Consider the following 18,393-nt stretch of genomic DNA (forward strand, 5'->3'; position numbering starts at 1 on the left):
CCACCTGCCCATGGGAGGAAGAAACTCTCCTTTCACCACAGGAACTTTTTAGAGAGGTATGTGTATTTATTCACCCGTATCAATGAAAATGAGACTTGTTGATGTGGAAGGTTGAATGATGAAGTTTTTGAAAGCGATGCCAGAATCTACTTTTCATGAAATACCAGATAATTCCGTGGTAGGGTTTAGTGTAGGTTGCATGCGTCAGACTAGATCATAGGTGCAGTGGTTTGGTGTTCTCTTTCCTCTTAAAAGAAACTATTTGAAAGGGCCTCATCATTAACATAATGTAAGAAAGCTAACAAATTCAGATTTTGTTCTCAGAGCAGAAGGAAATGAACTAAAGGTTGATCAGTAAGGGGGACAGATGGCTGTAATACTCAGGTGGTTTGAGAGTTGTTTGGTGTGACAGTAGAGCGTTGAGTAGAAGGAAATTGCAGTTACCCCAACGAAGAATCTGGGCACAAATACACAAAAATAAAAATATTGAGATACTTTTTAGGGGTCTTACAGCTGTAACCTGCTTGTAGATTGGTTGTGCACATGAATTAAAAGATAAATTAGGAATTCTTTAATTAATGAATTGAGTAAGTTTTAGCATCAAGAATGAAGATATTGCTATAGAAATGTAGCAGAGAGTGCTTTAGTCGATAAAGAATAGTATAACAATGTCCTGTGAATCGAAAACGTGTCCTGTAGAAATTTGAGCCACAAAAATTTTAGTGGAGAGATGCTGATGCAAGTTTAAAGAGTAAAGGAATAGAATTGAAGAACATGTGTGCAAGTAGCTATTTCTGTAATTATTTGAGGGGAAAATAGGCAACAGGTGTTAGAGGGAGAAAAGTGGCAAAATAAGGAAAATACATGGCTTGGAGGATGATTTTATTTTGCTGAAATTAGGATTGGAAAGGAGGGGGTATCACAGTGTTAGTGAGAAAGAATTAAATAAGTAAATATCAAAGTCCCAGAAACAATACCAAACATAGAAGAAGAGATTAAACTTCGTCATAGGAAACTTTAAATTTAATTCTCATATTTTTAATTCCATGTGAACTAAGGAGTATTATTCTCTAAGGACAATTATTGAATTTATGAAAAGTCTTGGTTTTGAAGGTAATTGAGAGAATTCAAAGAGCTGATTCTGCATAAATAGAGAAAAATTTGAGTAGAAATGCTGGACTTTTCTCTTAATCAAGTCATTTTATTTATTCAAAATTATTTCCTTTAATATATGTCCTGAATGTTTAAAACGGTTCACGTCTCCATTTTATTTTCTGGGAAATTATATATCAGATATTAACAAATTTAAAATTTTTTAGCTATGTAGAAACAGAATTTCATTTTACATCCAACTTTTAACTTTTATCTGCCATATTTTTGAGTTTTCAATTCTAAATGAAATTTATTAGTTATTTAATCATAACATGATATAGATATGTATAAAACTGCTTCACGGTTGCTTATCCACCTACTTAGAGCTTATTTTCTCTTTATCTTTTCATTTCAGTGTCTTGTTTCCCCTTTTTATGTAATTTAATTTTTTCAAACATCCTTCATTGGTCATTTTTGGGTACTTCTAAGACTGATAAATAATATTTCATTTCTGTTCCATTCAGATTTATTAACTTTTACTGCATCATAAATCTTTTCAATTTTATTCTTTATTACACATTTTATATCACAGAACATATTTCTAAGAATATTACTTATAAAATCAGATGTGCTGTGAAATTTTTTTTGTTTTTGCTATGTATATAACAGTTTAGTGATATTTAAAATTCAAAAGAAAATAGTTTAACTGGAAATTTTGTATCATTAAAATATCACATCAAATATACATGTGCATAATAATATATACTGTTTATGAATGAGTGAATTTATGCTGTCACTGTTTATTGTTTTTAATTTACTGTTCAATAGTATAAACACTTACCTTTGTTTTATTGACCTACACACAATAGACTTTTGTTTATGTAACAACCTATCAATCCTTAATGATTTCTGTACTGGCTGCAAGTATAGGGAGCTCTTCCTGATCTTAATAAGATTCAATAAATATTAATATGTTTTAAAAATATGAATGAATTTACACATATGAATGAGTTTGTACCTATAGAGTTATGAATAATTTCTCCCATGCATATCCTCATTAAAATTAAAAGTAAAGGATGATGTTGAGGAGAAAATAATTAACTTGGACCCAGTAGGTGGAATACAGCATTATGAAAGTAATAATTTTGGACCACAAAAGGGAGAGGTGTTTTATACACAAATGGAAATGAGGCGGCTTCTTGTTGCATGTCCTCATAAAGAGGTCTGCCTTCCTGATCACCGCCTTCGGGTCAGACATTCTGACACTTCACCACCGAGGTGAGTGCTGCCCGCCTGGGAGCCCGGTGGGCTGAGGCAGGGCGCCGGCAGGGGCTGTGTCCTGGCTCCTCTGCAGCCGCCTCGGCTGGGTGTCGGGATACGGCTCTCGCAGCGGGGGAGGGGCGCAGGCGCCCGCCGGTCTGCCGCCAGGAACTTCTTAGTGATTTTCAAGAGTACGAGTACAAATAGAGAAACAATGTGTCCCATTTGTATACAATAAAAAAAAAAAAAAAGAGTACATGGTTATTGACTGCAGTCACTGCCTTGTTCATCTCATGAATTTATTCCCCCTAGCTATCCTGGATTTTCTAGCCATTGAGCAATTTATACCAAATCCCATCCCCCCACTCCCCTGCCCTAATACTCGGTGAACACGATTCTCTCTGCTTCTGTGGCTTCTAATTATTTATGTTTGTTAAGCATATGAGTTGAGATCACACAGTGCATATTTTTCTGTGCCTGGCTTATTTAATAAAATGTCCTTGAGATTTATCTATGTTGTTAAAAAGGGAATTTTTTTTTTTTTTTTGCTTTAGGTCTTACTAGTATTCCACTGTGTATTTATACTATCATTTATTTATCGATTCATCTTTTGATGGACACTTAGATTGTGAATAGTGCTGCAATAAACATGAAAAGCATAGATATATCTTTTGGCATAGACGTTTTATATTCATTGACCTACATATTCAGGAGTGAGATAACTAGATCAATTTATAGTTCTGTTTCCCATATTTTCAGGAACTAGTATACTTTTTCCCCTAATGGTCTGTACCAATTTATATTTCTACCAACAATGTACAAGGGCTTCTTTTTCTCTGTATCCTCAATAACATTTAATTTTTGTCGTTTTGTAGTAGGTAAGCTACTACTATCTGTGTGATATTTCATTGTGATTTTAATTTGCATTTACTTGATGATCAGGGATGTTGAACATTTTTTTCATAATATTTAATGACTGTCTTGTTTTGAAAAATATTTATTCAGGTCCACTGTTATTGTTTAATTGCCTTTTTTTTTCTTACTGATGAGTTGTTCAGTTGAGATATTAACAACATGTTCCATTTAAGTCTTGCAAGCACTTTCTATCTTTTGGTGGGTTGAATTTTCCTTTTCTTGGTCTTTCCCTTCTTTGTTTTACTGAAGTTTCTTAGGTGGATATAATTTCATTTTCCTAGTTTTGCTTTGGTGGTTGTGCTTTAGATTTATATATTTGAAAAAATCAACTCCTAAAAATGTCAGGGAGGGCTGGGGGTGTGGCTAAGTGGTAGAAAACTGGACATGTGAGCCCGTGGGTTCTATCCTCAGCACCACATCAAAATAAATAAGTAAAATAAAGGTTTAAAAATATTTTTAAATGCTGGAGAAGGTTTTTCCCCTTTTTGCTTCAAGTATATGCACAGTTTTAATAATTACATTTAAGTTTTTAATTTGTCTTGTACTGACTTTTATTTATATATGATTTGGAAACAGTGTAACTTAATTTTTCTGTATTTAGTGAGCTATATTTCCAGGTATTACCATTTATTAAAGAGACAGTCTTTTCCTAATTGTGTATTCTCAGCCCTTGTGAAAAGTTATTGACTGCAAGCACATGGATTATTTTTCTGGACTCTCATTCCATTTGCCTTTTTATCTATTTTTATGCTGTTACCATCCTGTGTTGATTACTACAGTTTTATCTCTAAGGCTTTATTCAAGTAGTACGATGTGTCCAGATTTGGTTTTGCTCAAGATCATTTTAGATATTTGAAGACCTTTGTGTTTCCTTGTGATTTGTAGGATTTTTTTTTTTTTTTTTGTCCCTGGAATTTTTATGGAGATTTTTAAAGTATTTTTTGTATCTATCATAAGTGGCATTGTATTTTATTTTTCAAGTAGTTCCTTGTTAGTGTGTAGAAACACAACTTTTATATGTTGATTTCATATCCTGCAGCATAAAAGATATTAGTTCTTTGTGTGTGTGTGTGTGTGTGTGGTCTTTAGAGTATTTTAGATATAACATCATGTCATCTGCCATTAAAGACAGCTTAACTTGTTTTTTATTTTCAACCTGATGTACCCCCACACCCAGTCCCTTTTTAATTTTTTTTCTTTCTTTTGTGCCTAATTGCTTACTAGGTCTTCCTGGAATACGTTGATAAATTTGGTAAGATTGGGCATCCTCTCTTATTAACTAATAATGGAGGAAAATATTTAACTTTTCCCTATTTCAGCATTTTGTTAGCTTGATTTTTGTCGTACACGTTCATTATTTAGTTTCATTCCTTATATATCTAGTTTGTTGAAAGTCTATTTTTTAAATCAAGGAAGTATGTTTAATATTGTTGAATGCCTCTTGTGTATTTGTGGATGTGATCACAATGGTTTGTGTACTTCCATTTTTCTTATGTCATTCATCAGTTATTGGTCTTTGATATTTTTAATCTCATGTGGTTTTGGTATTAGGGTAATGATGGTCTGGTAATATCATTTGGGAAATATTTCCTCCCCTTAAGTTTTTCTTTTTTAACATTTTGAGTAGGAAATGGTATTCCTTGAACATTTGTTAGAGGACAGTAAGAAAGCCATCAAATCCTGGGCATTTGTTTGATGAGATTCTTTCTACTACAGATCCAATCTCCTTACTTCTTGTTGGTATGTTCTAGTTTCTTCTTTCTTAATGATTCAATCTGGGAAGGTTGTTTGTATTGTGGAATTTACCCATTCATTCTAGGATATCTTCATAGTACTTTGTATTATACCTTGTATTTCTATGATATCAATTTTAGTGTCTACTCTTTTTATTGTATTTCAGTCATCTTTTTTTCTTTATATTGTCTGACTTAAGGTTTGCTTTTTTTAATTCATCTTCTTAAAAAAAACAACTCTTAAGTTTTTAAAATTTATTTCCATTGATTTACCAGTCATTATTTCACTAATTTCTGCTTTGGTTCTTTACTTTTTCCTATATTCTTTGACTTCAATTTCTTTTTTTTTTTTTTAGTACCATCAGGTATATTACTAGGTTGTTTATACCAGGCCCTCTATCTTTATTGACATAATCAAAAATGGCTATAAACTTGCCTGTTACATGGATTTTCTTTTACTGCAACCTTCTAGTTTTGGTATGGTATCTCTAAATATGTTCAACTCATGCTTTATTTTTTAAAATTTTCCTTTGATCCATTGGTTGTTTAGGAGAATGTGGTTTCTTTTCCATGTATTAGTGAATTTTCCTGCTATTTCTTTTTAATTTCATGTCACTGTGCTCAGATATGATACCTAATATGATTTCAATATCCTTAAGTGTCTTAAAACTTGTTTTGTAAACTACAATATGATCTCTCCTGGAGAATGACCTTGTGTGTCTTCAAGAAGAATGTATATTTTCTTACTTTTGATGAAATAGTTTTTGTCTACTAGATTAACTTGTGTAAAATAGTCATATATATATATATATATATATATATATATATATATATGAAATTAGTTGGCTAATGGCTCTAGGAAGAGTTGCCACCAGTTGGTTCAAAGTTTAGTCTTATAAAAATGGAAGTGATGGCCTCCAAGCATTTTACAAACTGGACTAGAATCTGGAAGGATCATATGGCTAAGTATGTTTGCTTATTTTTATTTATTGTTGTTGTTCCAGGGATTGAACCCAGTGGAGCTTAACCCCTGAGGCATAATCCCCAGGTCTTTTTATCTTATTGAGAGACAGGGCCTCCCTAAATTGCTTAGGCCCTTGGTAGTTGCTGAGACTGACTTCAAACTTGGAATCCTCCCACCTCAGCCTCCTAAGTCCATGTGCCACCATGCCCAACTTGCTTATTCTTTATTTTTATAAAAGGTTTTTCTATTGTTTTGTTATTATCTGAATTATTACTTTTTGAGTTTATGACAAAAAATATTTTAAGTGAATAACTCTCCATTGTTCACTTTTTCCTTTTATTATTATTCTACTGTAGTTTTTTGACTCTTTTGAACTCTACAGCCACATTAATCAAGTTGGTCATTTTAAAAATTTTCTAGTACATTCCTCAATTGTTTTTGTGTAAACGTTAAATTGGTACATGCTTACAGTTGCATGTTTCTGAATGAAGGATCACAAATAATTCCTAGAACTGCCTATCTAACAACTTCATATGTAACGTGATCTAAACCAGGAGTTTGCAAACTACAACCCTTGAGCCAAATCTTACATATCACTTGTTTATGTTAATAAAATTTTATTATATTATAGTTACTTATATTTGCTGCTTCACACAAATTATGTATTTGTGACAGTATTACATGTCTCAAAAAAGCCTATTTACCATTCATACCTTTAAAGATAAAGTTTTTCTTATAATAATAATGATCCCTGAGCTTAGAAAGTTTGCAGAAAAATTAACTTCAGCAAAAAGTATAGCACTTTAAACTTATCTTTCACTTCACATTTTTACATTGATATTTTCCATTCTTTTCATAATACTGTTCTCATTTAAAACCTGTGCTAGAGAAAACAAGCAACAGGAACTGTAAAATTATTACCACTTCAAAAATAAATGTTACTTAGCATGCAGAAGTTTATACATTTTGTTGAAATTTTCAAATGTAAATTTTTTGTTTTTGCCTAAAATTCAGATACATATTATTCTCTCACATCTGCTCAGTTTGCTATAAATGACTAATCTAAATGTATAAAGGCACCATAGATGCTGAAATTCTATTATCTGTGATGCCTACTTTGCTAGCTTTAGGCACCATTAATTTTATAAAACTTAATTTGAGATATAATGCAACAGCATTTGAAACATTCGGTAAGATGGTTATTTCATTTGGGGGGTAATTATTTGTTATTAGTTTATTTTAAAGGCAGGAAATATTGCGGTTCATTTTGATATAATTATACAAGTATGGAGTAAAATTTACTCCATTTCAACTCGGGTACTTTTTCTTTCCCTTTGTTACTCCCTCCCCCTGTTCCTTTTCCTTTAATGATAGTTCTATTTTTTATAGGTTTTTTTTTTTTTTTTTGAGTGCCTTGTGGATATAAATTCACTGTGGTATATTCATCCATGTATGTAGCACAGTTTGATCAGATTCATTCTACTGTTCTTCACTTTTCCCATGCCTCCTTTTTGGCCCTCAAGCTTTTTCCTCTATGTAAGATCGGGTGGGCTTGGCAGGCTCAGCGGCGGGACCAAATGTAAACTCGGGCGGGTCTCGTTGGGCACAGTTAGCAGACAAATAAAATGGGACAGAAAAGAGGCCGAAGCAAGCTTTATTGGAATTTGGCTCTCGGAGAAATTCCCAGACCCCCAGGGTATAGGGACCCGGAGAATATCAGAAAATCGCACATGGCCCTGGCTGCCCAGGGTTTTTATAGACTAGGATGGGAGGGGGTCTTGTTGAGTGACAGGTGGGTGTGAAGGGTCAGTGGAACTTTCCATCCACCTTGCTGCGAACTTTCTGGTCACCTTTGGCAGGCTGGTCTTTGTTCTAGCTGCTCAGCTTTGCCCCCTACAGTCGCCTAATTTCCGACCTAACACTCTACCTCACTGATCTCTCTTGTGTTATCATGAAATTTCCCTCCCCTGATGCTGCATACTTATTTTCACCTAGCTTCTGCATATCAGAGAAAATATTCAAACCTTGAATGCCTGGGTCTGTCTTATCTCTTACCATGATGTTCTTCAATTCCAGCCATTTACTAGCAAATTCCATTATTTTATTGTTAATGGCTGAGTAAAACTCCATTGTGTGTATATACCACATTTTCTTCATGAATTTCTCTGTTGAACAGCACCTAGGTTAGTTCCACATCTTGACTATTGTAAATTGTACTGTTATAAGATTCGATGTGCCATATCCCTACAGTGTACAGATTTTAGATCTTTGGCTGTAAACCAAGATGTGGGATAGCTGCATCATGATGGATTCATTCCTCATTTATTGAGGAATCTGCATATTTCTTTGCAAAGTGGTTGTACTAATTTGAAGTCCTATCAACAAAGAATAAGTGTACCTTTTCCTCCACATCCTTGTCAACATTTATTAGCATTATATTCTTGATAATTGCCATTCTGACTAGAAGGAGATGAAATGTGAGTGTGTTTTGATTTCCCCAATAGCTAGGGATGTTGGACATTTTTTTTTCATGTATTTATTGACCACTTGTATTTCCTTTTTAGATTAATATCTATTTTTAGTTCATAGGTCCTTGCCTATTTATTAATTGGATTGTTAGGGTTTTGATGTTAAATTTTTGAGCTCTTTATATATTTTGGGCATTGATTCCATATATGAGAAACAGGTGGCAATGATCTCCCATTCCGTGGGCTCTCTTCAAGCTCTTTTCTCATTTTGCATGAAGAACCTCTAATTTGAAGTCATCCTTCTTACTGATTCTTTGTTTTATTTCTAATGCTTTAGTGGTCATTCTACAAAAGTCGATGTATCTGCCAGTATTTTAGAGTGCCGAGCCTACCTTTTCTTTCAACTGTTAAAGATTTGATATTCTAATTCCTGGGTGTTTGATTCACTTTGGATTTACTTTTATTCAGGCTAAGAGCCTTAGGGTTCAAGTTTCATTCTTCTACATATGGATATTCACTTTTTCCAGCACCATTTGTTTAAAAGGCTTTTCCTTTGTGCTGGATGTGTTTTGGCAACTTGGTAGAGTATCAGATGAGAGTAGCTGTTTTCTATTCCATTGATCTTCATGTCTGTTTTGGTGTCACTTACCCTGATGTTCTTGTTAGAGCTGTAGTATTAAGTTGAGGTTCCATGTTGTGACGCCTCCAGCTTTGCTCTTCCTGCTCTGGAGTACTCCAGCTCTTCTGGGTCTCTTATTCTTCCAAATGAATTTTAGAACTGTCTTTCCTGGTTCTGTGAAGAATGTCATTGGTATTTTTACAGAAATTGCATTAAATCTGTAATGCCTTTGGTAATGTGGAAATTTTGATAAAATTCTGCCTATGGACAAGCATTGGAGGTCTTTCCATCTTCTAAGGTCTTCTTCAATTTCTTTCTTTAGCATTCTATTTTTTTCACTGTAGAGATCTTTCATGTCCTTGGTCAGATTTATTTCTAAGATTTTACTTGAGGTTATTGTGAATTGGATGACTTTTTTTCAAGTTAATGCTCTTTTTATTGTAGAAAAAAAAAAGACTATCATTTACAACTTGGAATGGATGTAAATTGTAATTTCTTTGACAGCGATGTAGATGACTGTGCTGAAGTCCTCAGCCATGGCCTGCTCTGCCAGCTCCAAGTCATGGTTCAGAAAGTTTTAAAAAGAGTCCAAAGATGCTCCCTTGATAAAATATTTTATATTAAAAATTAGTGAAAGTGACAACCTGACATCCATTTCACTCTAACACAATGCAGAAAATGCTAAACTAACATATACAGGTATTCCACCAGGGTGTCACTGTCACTACTTGGTCAGACGACGTGAAATACAAGAGGACGATGACTTTTCTAACCTGTTTCAGAAGATTCATCATTGGAGTACAGGAAAGGCTTTTATATATGTTGTAATTGTATCTAGCTATTTTGCTACATTTGATTATCAGCTCTTCTGGTGTGGCTTTTGGAGCCTCTAAATAGGGAATAATGTCATCAACAAGCAGAGATAATTTGACTTTTCCTTTTCCTTTGTGCATTCCTTTACTTTCCTTCTCTTGTTTGATAGCTCTGACTAGAATTTCAAGGATTATGCAGAGTAGGAATGATGACACTGGATGTACTGGTCTTGTTCCAGATTTTAGAGAAACTGCTTTCAGTTTTTCTCCATTTAGTGTGATATTGACTTTGGGGTTTTCATGTAGTACATTGATAATATTGAGGGATATTTCTTTTACCCCTAGTTTCTCTAATGTTTTAAACCTGAGTGGGTGCTGGCCTTTGTTCAATGCATTTTCTGTATCTTTTGACATAATTCCATGATTGTGATCATTAACTATGTGAATTAACTGTATGTGAATTGAATTGATTGATTTACATACGTTGAACCATCTTTGCTGGGATTATGCCCTTTTGATCATATTATCTTATCTTTTTGATGTGTTCTTAAAGGTGGTTTGCCAATATTTTATTTTTGAATATATGTTCATTAGGGGTGTTGGTCTGGAATTTTATTTCCTTAATGCATCTTTGTCTGGTTTTAGAATCAGGATGATAATGACACTGGCTTCATAGAATGGGCTTTGGAGTGTTCCATCTTTTTCTATTTTATGGAATAATTTGAAGAGAATTGGCAAGAGTTATTCTTTAAAGATCCAGTGGAACTTGATTGAGCATCCATCTGGTTCAGAGATTTTTTTGGGGGAAGGCTTTAAATAGCTGCTTCAATTTCATTACCACATATTGGTTTAAGTTTTCTGTATCCTCAAGGTTCAATTTGGGTAGATCACTGGCCTTTGATAATCTGTCAAGATTTTCTAGTTTGAGTATAAATGTTCAAAGTATTTTCTAATGATTCTAAGGATTTTTGAAATATTTCCCTTGCCTTCATACCGTATTATCTGTTCACATAAGAAAGTGCAATTCCACTTAATAACAGAATTATGTAGTTTATGTACTTCCTACCTCATTGTGTTGTTCTGAATATTAGTATAGTCAATGGCATAGTAAACATCTGCTGTTTAATGCGTGATGTGTATCACAGTTTTTTGTTGGTACTGCTGTTAAATGCTGACCCAACCATTCCTATATAGGTGACAATGTTATAGATATCAAAGTAGACACTGGACATTTACCTGTGTCCAGGCTGTGCATTATTAACATTAGTATTATTCCTGGCTCCCCTCTTCCTCCAAGAGAAGTTGTAAAGTATTTGGGACAATCCAAATTCACAGAATAGAGATCCTGCAGCTCAGCAATATTCATACCTCAAATCAAGTAACAGCAACTCCAAACCTACACACAATCTAGACCCACCTAAGCTTCAAAATTACATAATGACATAGAATTAGGGAGAAAAGTCCCCAAACCAACAATCAGACACCAAGGAGGAAAAACCAGAGTGGTCCTCCGACTGGACATATATCCCAAAACCAGAGTGGTCCTCTGACCGAACATATATACCACCCTTGAACATATATACCAAATAAGAAGTCCCACAATAAAATTATAACCACATATGAAAGACATGCATACAAAAGACACAGGGGAATACATCTCAAATGATGTGCAAGTCTTCTGAAAACATGAGGAATCAGGAAAACAAATCTGCTCTCAATGCTCAATACTCACAGATAGGTAAGTTTGCTACAAAGAAGGAGAAATATAAATTAACTAGAAGTAATAAATAAAAGAAGAAGAAGAAATAGAAAAATTTAGCTATTAGTCAGGGAAGAGATTTCAGTGTTCAATAAGAGGGGGAAAAACTCGATATAAGCAAACAAGCAAATGTAAGATCAAAACAACTCAAACCCATGGATTTATACCCCACCTATGTTAATACAAGGCCTAAGTATAAACAGGCACAGAGAATACAGTGAAACTGAATGTATAATTATATGAATATATATATATATTACAAATCTGATCACAGTGAAGAAAATACACATACTCACATATATCATACACAAATGTTCCAAAATGGATAAAAGTTCAAAATAATACAATAAAAGGAAATGATATTTGAAAATTTGAAAAAGTTCAAAGTTAAAAATGATGAGTAAGCAATAAAAGTATTAAAACTTGGTAAATACAAATAAAAATAGGCAATAAAAGAGTGAAAATCTTAATGGGAAGTAAAGGGCTTGTTGGCATGGATGGTTTTTTACTCTTTATATTTATTGTTGTCTTTGTAAGCATGGGTCAAGAGCTGTGCGTTGCTAAGTCCAACACCTCTGTGTTCCTCACTTAGTGACTGGTTCTTATTGCTAGGGCCAAAGGTGGTTGTAGTAGATCTTAACTTCCAGTCTCCTAGTACAGGGTGGGCTAGACTGGGAAATGCTGACAAATTGTGTATTACAGAAGTGGGGGTGGTGCAGAGTTCTAAGTTGGAAGTTCCAGTAGTTGAGTTTTAGTTTTGGCTGAACCTTGAAGCCCTGCCAGTGGGCATTTGGATTAGTTCCATGTCTTTTGCTGCAGGGGAGATACTGGTCTCTGTAGGCTGTATCTAAAAATCTTTAGGATTGGCTGGCAGGTGGAAAACCAGCAGAGCCGACCTTGCTGATTCTTTAGATGTCCCTCTTGCTCTGCCACTGAGGGTAGAGTAAGTCTTTTGGTCTGTGTTCTGTTCAGGCCTGCAATGCATTGGACTGCCCCACATTCTGAGGGGGCAATTTGCTTTACTCAAAAGTCCACCAACTTAAATGTCAATTTAAAACACCATAGAAACATCCAAAATAATATCTGACCACCTATCTGGGTATCATGGTCCAGCCAAGTTGAAACATAAAATTAACCATCACAATGTCTGTCTTAAGATTGTGGACCTTCTGGGGGACAATTCTGACTCTCGGTGCTGGCCTTCCTTGTGTAAGGGGATCTACAGGAGCCTTTCTAATTTAACTTCTTTCCCATTCCAGTCCCTTCCCTCTTGTCGCCCCCTTCACCTTGGATCATGTTAAAAAATCTGATGAAAAAGACAATGTGTCCAACACCATCCAGTTGAAAACATCAGTTATTAAGGGTATTAAGAGCCAGTTGATAGAACAATTTTCAGATATTGAACTATGGCTTAATCAAATCATGCTTAAGAAAGACCCTTTCAAAATAGTCTGATGCCATGAACATATAGAAATCCTTAAAGTAAATGGAGAATTATCATTTTTTAGACAAAGACAAGGGCCTTTTTATCCAACCCTAATGTTACTTCACAAATATCCTTTTATTCTGCCACACCAGCAGGATGATAAAGGAGCCATTACATTTGTACTCAGTGAAGCAAATATCATGTGTCCAGGCTTAACTTCTCCTGGAGCTAAACTTTACTCAGCTGCAGTCGATACTATTGTTGCAATCATGGAAGAAGGAAAATAGCATGCTCTACCTGATGGCATCATGAAGATGTCTGCAGAAGATATTGAGAAAGTCAACAAAGGAATTGGCATTGAAAATATCCATTATTGAGTGCAGCGGCGGCGGCTCGGGGGACCGGGGCCTTTTGTTCGGAGCGGCTGCGGGGGGCCCCGGAGCGGCGAGGCCGGCGGCCTTCCCCAGCGCGCTCGGTCCCGGTCGCCCCTCGCAGGGGTGGGGGGCCGCCTCCTGGGCCGGCGTCGCCCCAGGCGCCGCCGCCCCGCCCTAAGCCCGCCCCGCCCGGCCTGAGGGGAGGAACCGGCCGGGCCTCTCGGCGCGGCCCTGCCAGCTCCGGAGTCGCCGCCGCGCTTCCCCGTGCTCCGGACCCGAGGCTTCCCCTCGCCCCTCAGGCCGACGCCATGAAGATCAAGGATGCCAAGAAACCCTCTTTCCCATGGTTTGGCATGGATATTGGGGGAACTCTAGTAAAGCTCTCGTATTTTGAACCTATTGATATCACAGCAGAGGAAGAGCAAGAGGAAGTTGAGAGCTTAAAAAGTATTCGGAAATATTTGACTTCTAATGTAGCATATGGATCCACTGGCATTCGGGATGTACACCTTGAACTTAAGGATTTAACACTTTTTGGCCGAAGAGGGAACTTGCACTTTATCAGATTTCCAACTCATGACCTGCCTACTTTTATCCAAATGGGAAGAGACAAAAACTTCTCAACATTACAAACGGTGCTGTGTGCTACAGGAGGTGGTGCTTACAAGTTTGAAAAAGATTTTCGCACAATTGGAAACCTCCACCTGCACAAACTGGATGAACTTGACTGCCTTGTAAAGGGCTTGCTGTATATAGATTCTGTCAGTTTCAATGGACAAGCAGAGTGCTATTATTTTGCTAATGCCTCAGAACCTGAGCGATGCCAAAAGATGCCTTTTAACCTAGATGACCCCTATCCACTACTGGTGGTGAACATTGGTTCAGGAGTCAGTATCTTAGCAGTCCACTCCAAAGATAACTATAAACGAGTGACCGGGACAAGCCTTGGAGGGGGTACCTTTCTGGGTTTATGCAGTTTACTGACTGGCTGTGAAAGTTTTGAAGAGGCTCTTGAAATGGCATCGAAAGGTGACAGCACCCAAGCTGACAAATTGGTCCGTGATATTTATGGAGGCGATTATGAAAGATTTGGTCTGCCAGGTTGGACTGTAGCATCTAGTTTTGGAAATATGATTTATAAAGAGAAGCGAGAATCTGTTAGTAAAGAAGATCTGGCAAGAGCTACTTTAGTTACTATCACCAATAATATTGGTTCTGTGGCACGAATGTGCGCTGTTAATGAGAAAATAAACAGAGTTGTCTTTGTTGGGAACTTTTTACGTGTCAATACTCTATCAATGAAACTTCTGGCATATGCACTGGATTATTGGTCCAAAGGTCAACTGAAAGCATTGTTTCTAGAACATGAGGGATACTTTGGAGCAGTTGGTGCACTTCTTGGGCTGCCAAACTTCAGCTGAAGCATCAGAGGTTACTCTGCTAATGAATGTCATCCTAGAGGAACTAAAACCAGAGGCGTTTTAACTGCATTGTTTGTCCTTGGAAACCAAAGGATAAAAGAATTTCACTATTCCTGTTAATTTTGAATGTCAGAATGGAAAACTCATGAATGCCATATTAAAAGAGAGAACTCTGTAACATGAAGTATTGTTGAAGTGTTTTCCCTTCTGTATATAGCCAGTGTTCAATCTTTAAATGCAGTATAGCCTCTGATTATTGAGCTTCCTCTCAGAAAGATTTTCTATTTATTTTATGTAGCCAGCATTGTAGTACTGTATGCTTAAGACACAAATCTTAAAAAGTCTCAGAAATATTTCACTTATGAAAAATAATTGATTTTAAATATTCATTTTGAGTCCATTTTATGTGTTATGATTACTAGTGAGCCGACAGTAATATACCCAGTATGAAAATTTATTGTAATGGCAGTCAGAGATGATGGTTTTATGTGATTTTAGAAATGTTAAGGCAATATTATTGTAGTTTTTCTAACACATCCTCCTCAAAAAAAGCATGTACTATGTGATCTTTGCCCAAAAGTATAATTTTCCTCAAATGCCATAATTTAAATGAAATATTATTATATGTTACCCTGAATTTTGGAATGAATCCTGAAAAATGCACGTTTGGTGACATTACACTTTCTGTATTTTTGATTTAATCAACACATTGAAATGTTTGTATTTTTAAATTGAAAGTTTACTTACTTATTTTTGAATCTGTCTGATGAAGTCCTTAGACTATTTGAATGGGATATGATTTGAGTAAATCAATAGTTCCATGCCCTTTTTACTACTAATTTATCATGCCCAAATTTAATATATTTCTTATTCAATATGAACCATGAAAGCTAAAGATTTTTATTCTATTATGAACAGCAACAGAATCATTTATTTTAAATGGGTGTTTTAAAACTGAGGGAGTCTGAGGCAGTATTACAGAATTATGAGAGAATCAGTGTTTTCCTACATTTGGTAATAAAAGCAATTATAGTTTAAAATTTAAAAAAAAAAAAAAAAAAAAAAAAAAAAAAAAAAAAAAAAGAAAATATCCATTATTTAAATGATGGGTTGTGGCATATAAAAACAAGTCTCAGAAGGAATTAGCTAAATATTGTGCTGTATCTGTGTTTGTATCTGTATGTGACAGAATGGAAACAATGTGTCTGTGGTTATGCTGAATAAATTCTATAGATGTTTAAAAAGAACCAAAGAATGTGATGCACAGTACTGAGCACAACAAACTAGGTGCACAAGTATGAGGCTCTGTGATAGTGAGGGGAGTGTAATACATCACAAGTTTCACATACCTCTGGGACCACCCCTGCTGCCTCCTGGTGGAGAGGTCCCTGTTCATATGCTCTTCAGGGGCAGCTGACCATGAAATCAGCTCATGTTATAAACCTTTCCTTCCCTTCCCTTCCCATTATCTTGACTAAGTTTCTTGAAAGAGCAATCTATATTCACTGCTTCTATTTCCTCATACTTCATTCTTTACTTCCTTCTCCACTTGACATTTCTTCCATTCCCAAATTCATTGGGAGCTGTTGACTCAGCATCCTCCCTGACTCTCTGCAGCCTCAGTGCTGCCCTATTCCATAGTGCAGAACCATCCCTGCCCTTGGCCAGCGTCATCTACTCCCTTCCAGGCTGTCCAGGTCAACAGTTTGCCTCAGTGGGCATCAGGCACTGTTGTGTGCTAGGGACAGAGAGGTCACACAGACCTGGCTTCTCCATCACTTCTCTTAACACTGTGTCTCTGCAGATTCTCCCCTTTTATGTTTAGAAGGAAAATCACAGGAGATATGTACTCTGCACAGGCACTCCTTAAAACAGACAGTATCCACTCACTAAATATGGAGTTTCTACAATGTACAAGATACACTGTACGGGACCCACCCGCTAACAGTCAGCATGTGGCCTGTGAAAGGGATATTAGGGAATGACAGTTCTGTGAGGCCTTTGAACAAATCAGTACAATAGAAAACAGCAGACAATGTGAGAGCTTCTAAGAAGATTAGATTATAGGCCATGAATCAAAGGAGGGAAACCTTCCTTTGACTTCAAGTAAGTAATGGGTAAACTTTGAAGGAAGAGCAAGACTTGAGTCTGTAGTGTAGGAGGGACAGTGCACTGTGGAGTAGGCAGAAGCAACAGCATGAAACAGAACACCTGAGGGAGATATGGTCACTGTCCACAGGGCCCAGGCTGTGGTTAGCCTTTGGTCTCATGCTAATCTCTGGCAGGTATTTTCAAGCGTTCAACAGGGGCTCAGTGAAGCTTTTGTGATGTGCTTTAGAAGTGTTCTCTGGTAGCTACTCAAGATGTAGAAGGAAGCAGGGACTGAGCCAGTTCAGGTGGCAGGTGATTCCAGAATCAGAGGGAGGCCTGGAAAAAGGAGAGGAGGGAAGCTTGATGCAGTGGCCTGCACCTCTAGCCCTAGCAACTTGAAGAGGCTAAGGTTGGTGGATCACTTGAGCCTGGGTATCCAAGACCAGCCTGGGCAACAGAATGAGACCCATCTCAAAACAAACAAACAAACAAACAACAACAAATCAGGAAGAGGAGCGAATTGGCGAGAATGAACAGGACATCTTTTGTTTTGTAGGGGAAAATGAATGTAAAATAATCTTTCTGGTCGTGAGTCTCCCTGGTTCTTGTTGGCAATAATTACTTTTTTTTAAAAAAGCAGACCTTATGTTTTAAAGCAGTTTTAGGTTCACAATAAAACTGAGACAAAGGTTCAGAGTTTTCCCATTTTTGCCCTGTCTCCACACGTGCATAGCCCCTCTCTCCCAGTGTCCCCAAGAGTGGTGTGTTGGTTAAAAGCTACAATCCTGTGTTAACATGTCATTATTATCCATGGTCCATAGTGTACATTAGTTTACACTCTTGGTGTTGTATAGTCTACGGGTTTGGTCACATGCAGAATATTCATTTTTAAACTTTGTAATCCTTCCTTGCTTCATCTTGCAAGCACAGACTTTCTGACTTCCAAATGGAGCAGCCAACTCCCTCAACCTGGCGCTGGAACCTTCCTTCCAGTGACTTTTCTAACTCCCTCCTATCACTATCCTCAAGTTCTCATTCAATTCTCCTCAAATCCTTGTCAACCTGCAGCATTACACCAAGAGTAATGGTTACTTAGCACCTACAGACTACACTGTCTACCGACCATGCAGGGCAAGACCACATGGAGGGTAAGACTCACGTTCAGTTCATATCGGTAGCACCCAGTCTGGTGTTCCATAAATGAGCAATGATTAATTCAGTCTCTGAACAAATTGATCTACACATGGAGAGGCGAGAATAAGACAAACATCCATGCTACAGATGTCACACTGTGTATCTTACACATGCACGTGTATCCTCTAGTGAAGACAGTGTTGTGTTCCACTGCTGCAGCTGGGGTTAATGCTTCTCTAGCACAGGAGTTCAACTAATGCCATCCTGAGTAAATTCCCCTGGTCTTTGGCTTTTCCTGAGTAACAAGGGAATGCTGTGCATTCGC

General features: G+C 36.6%; 1 protein-coding gene and 1 pseudogene across 1 annotated transcript; both read left to right on the forward strand.

Moving 5' to 3' along the window:
• Positions 1-2,272: 2,272 nt before the first annotated feature.
• LOC124974200 (malignant T-cell-amplified sequence 1-like) lies at positions 2,273-15,989 on the forward strand (annotated as a pseudogene).
• Positions 13,576-15,877, forward strand: LOC124974220 (pantothenate kinase 3). The gene has a single exon (XM_047537653.1). The coding sequence runs from the start codon at positions 13,731-13,733 to the stop codon at positions 14,841-14,843; it is 1,113 nt and encodes a 370-aa protein (XP_047393609.1). The 5' UTR covers positions 13,576-13,730; the 3' UTR covers positions 14,844-15,877.
• Positions 15,990-18,393: the final 2,404 nt, after the last annotated feature.

Source organism: Sciurus carolinensis, unplaced genomic scaffold (genome assembly GCF_902686445.1).
Source record: "Sciurus carolinensis unplaced genomic scaffold, mSciCar1.2, whole genome shotgun sequence".
NCBI classification, from domain to species: Eukaryota; Metazoa; Chordata; class Mammalia; order Rodentia; family Sciuridae; genus Sciurus; species Sciurus carolinensis.

Excerpts from the sequence above, each read along its gene's own strand:
- LOC124974220 (XM_047537653.1), top strand. The coding sequence starts at position 13,731 with ATGAAGATCAAGGATGCCAAGAAACCCTCTTTCCCATGGTTTGGCATG.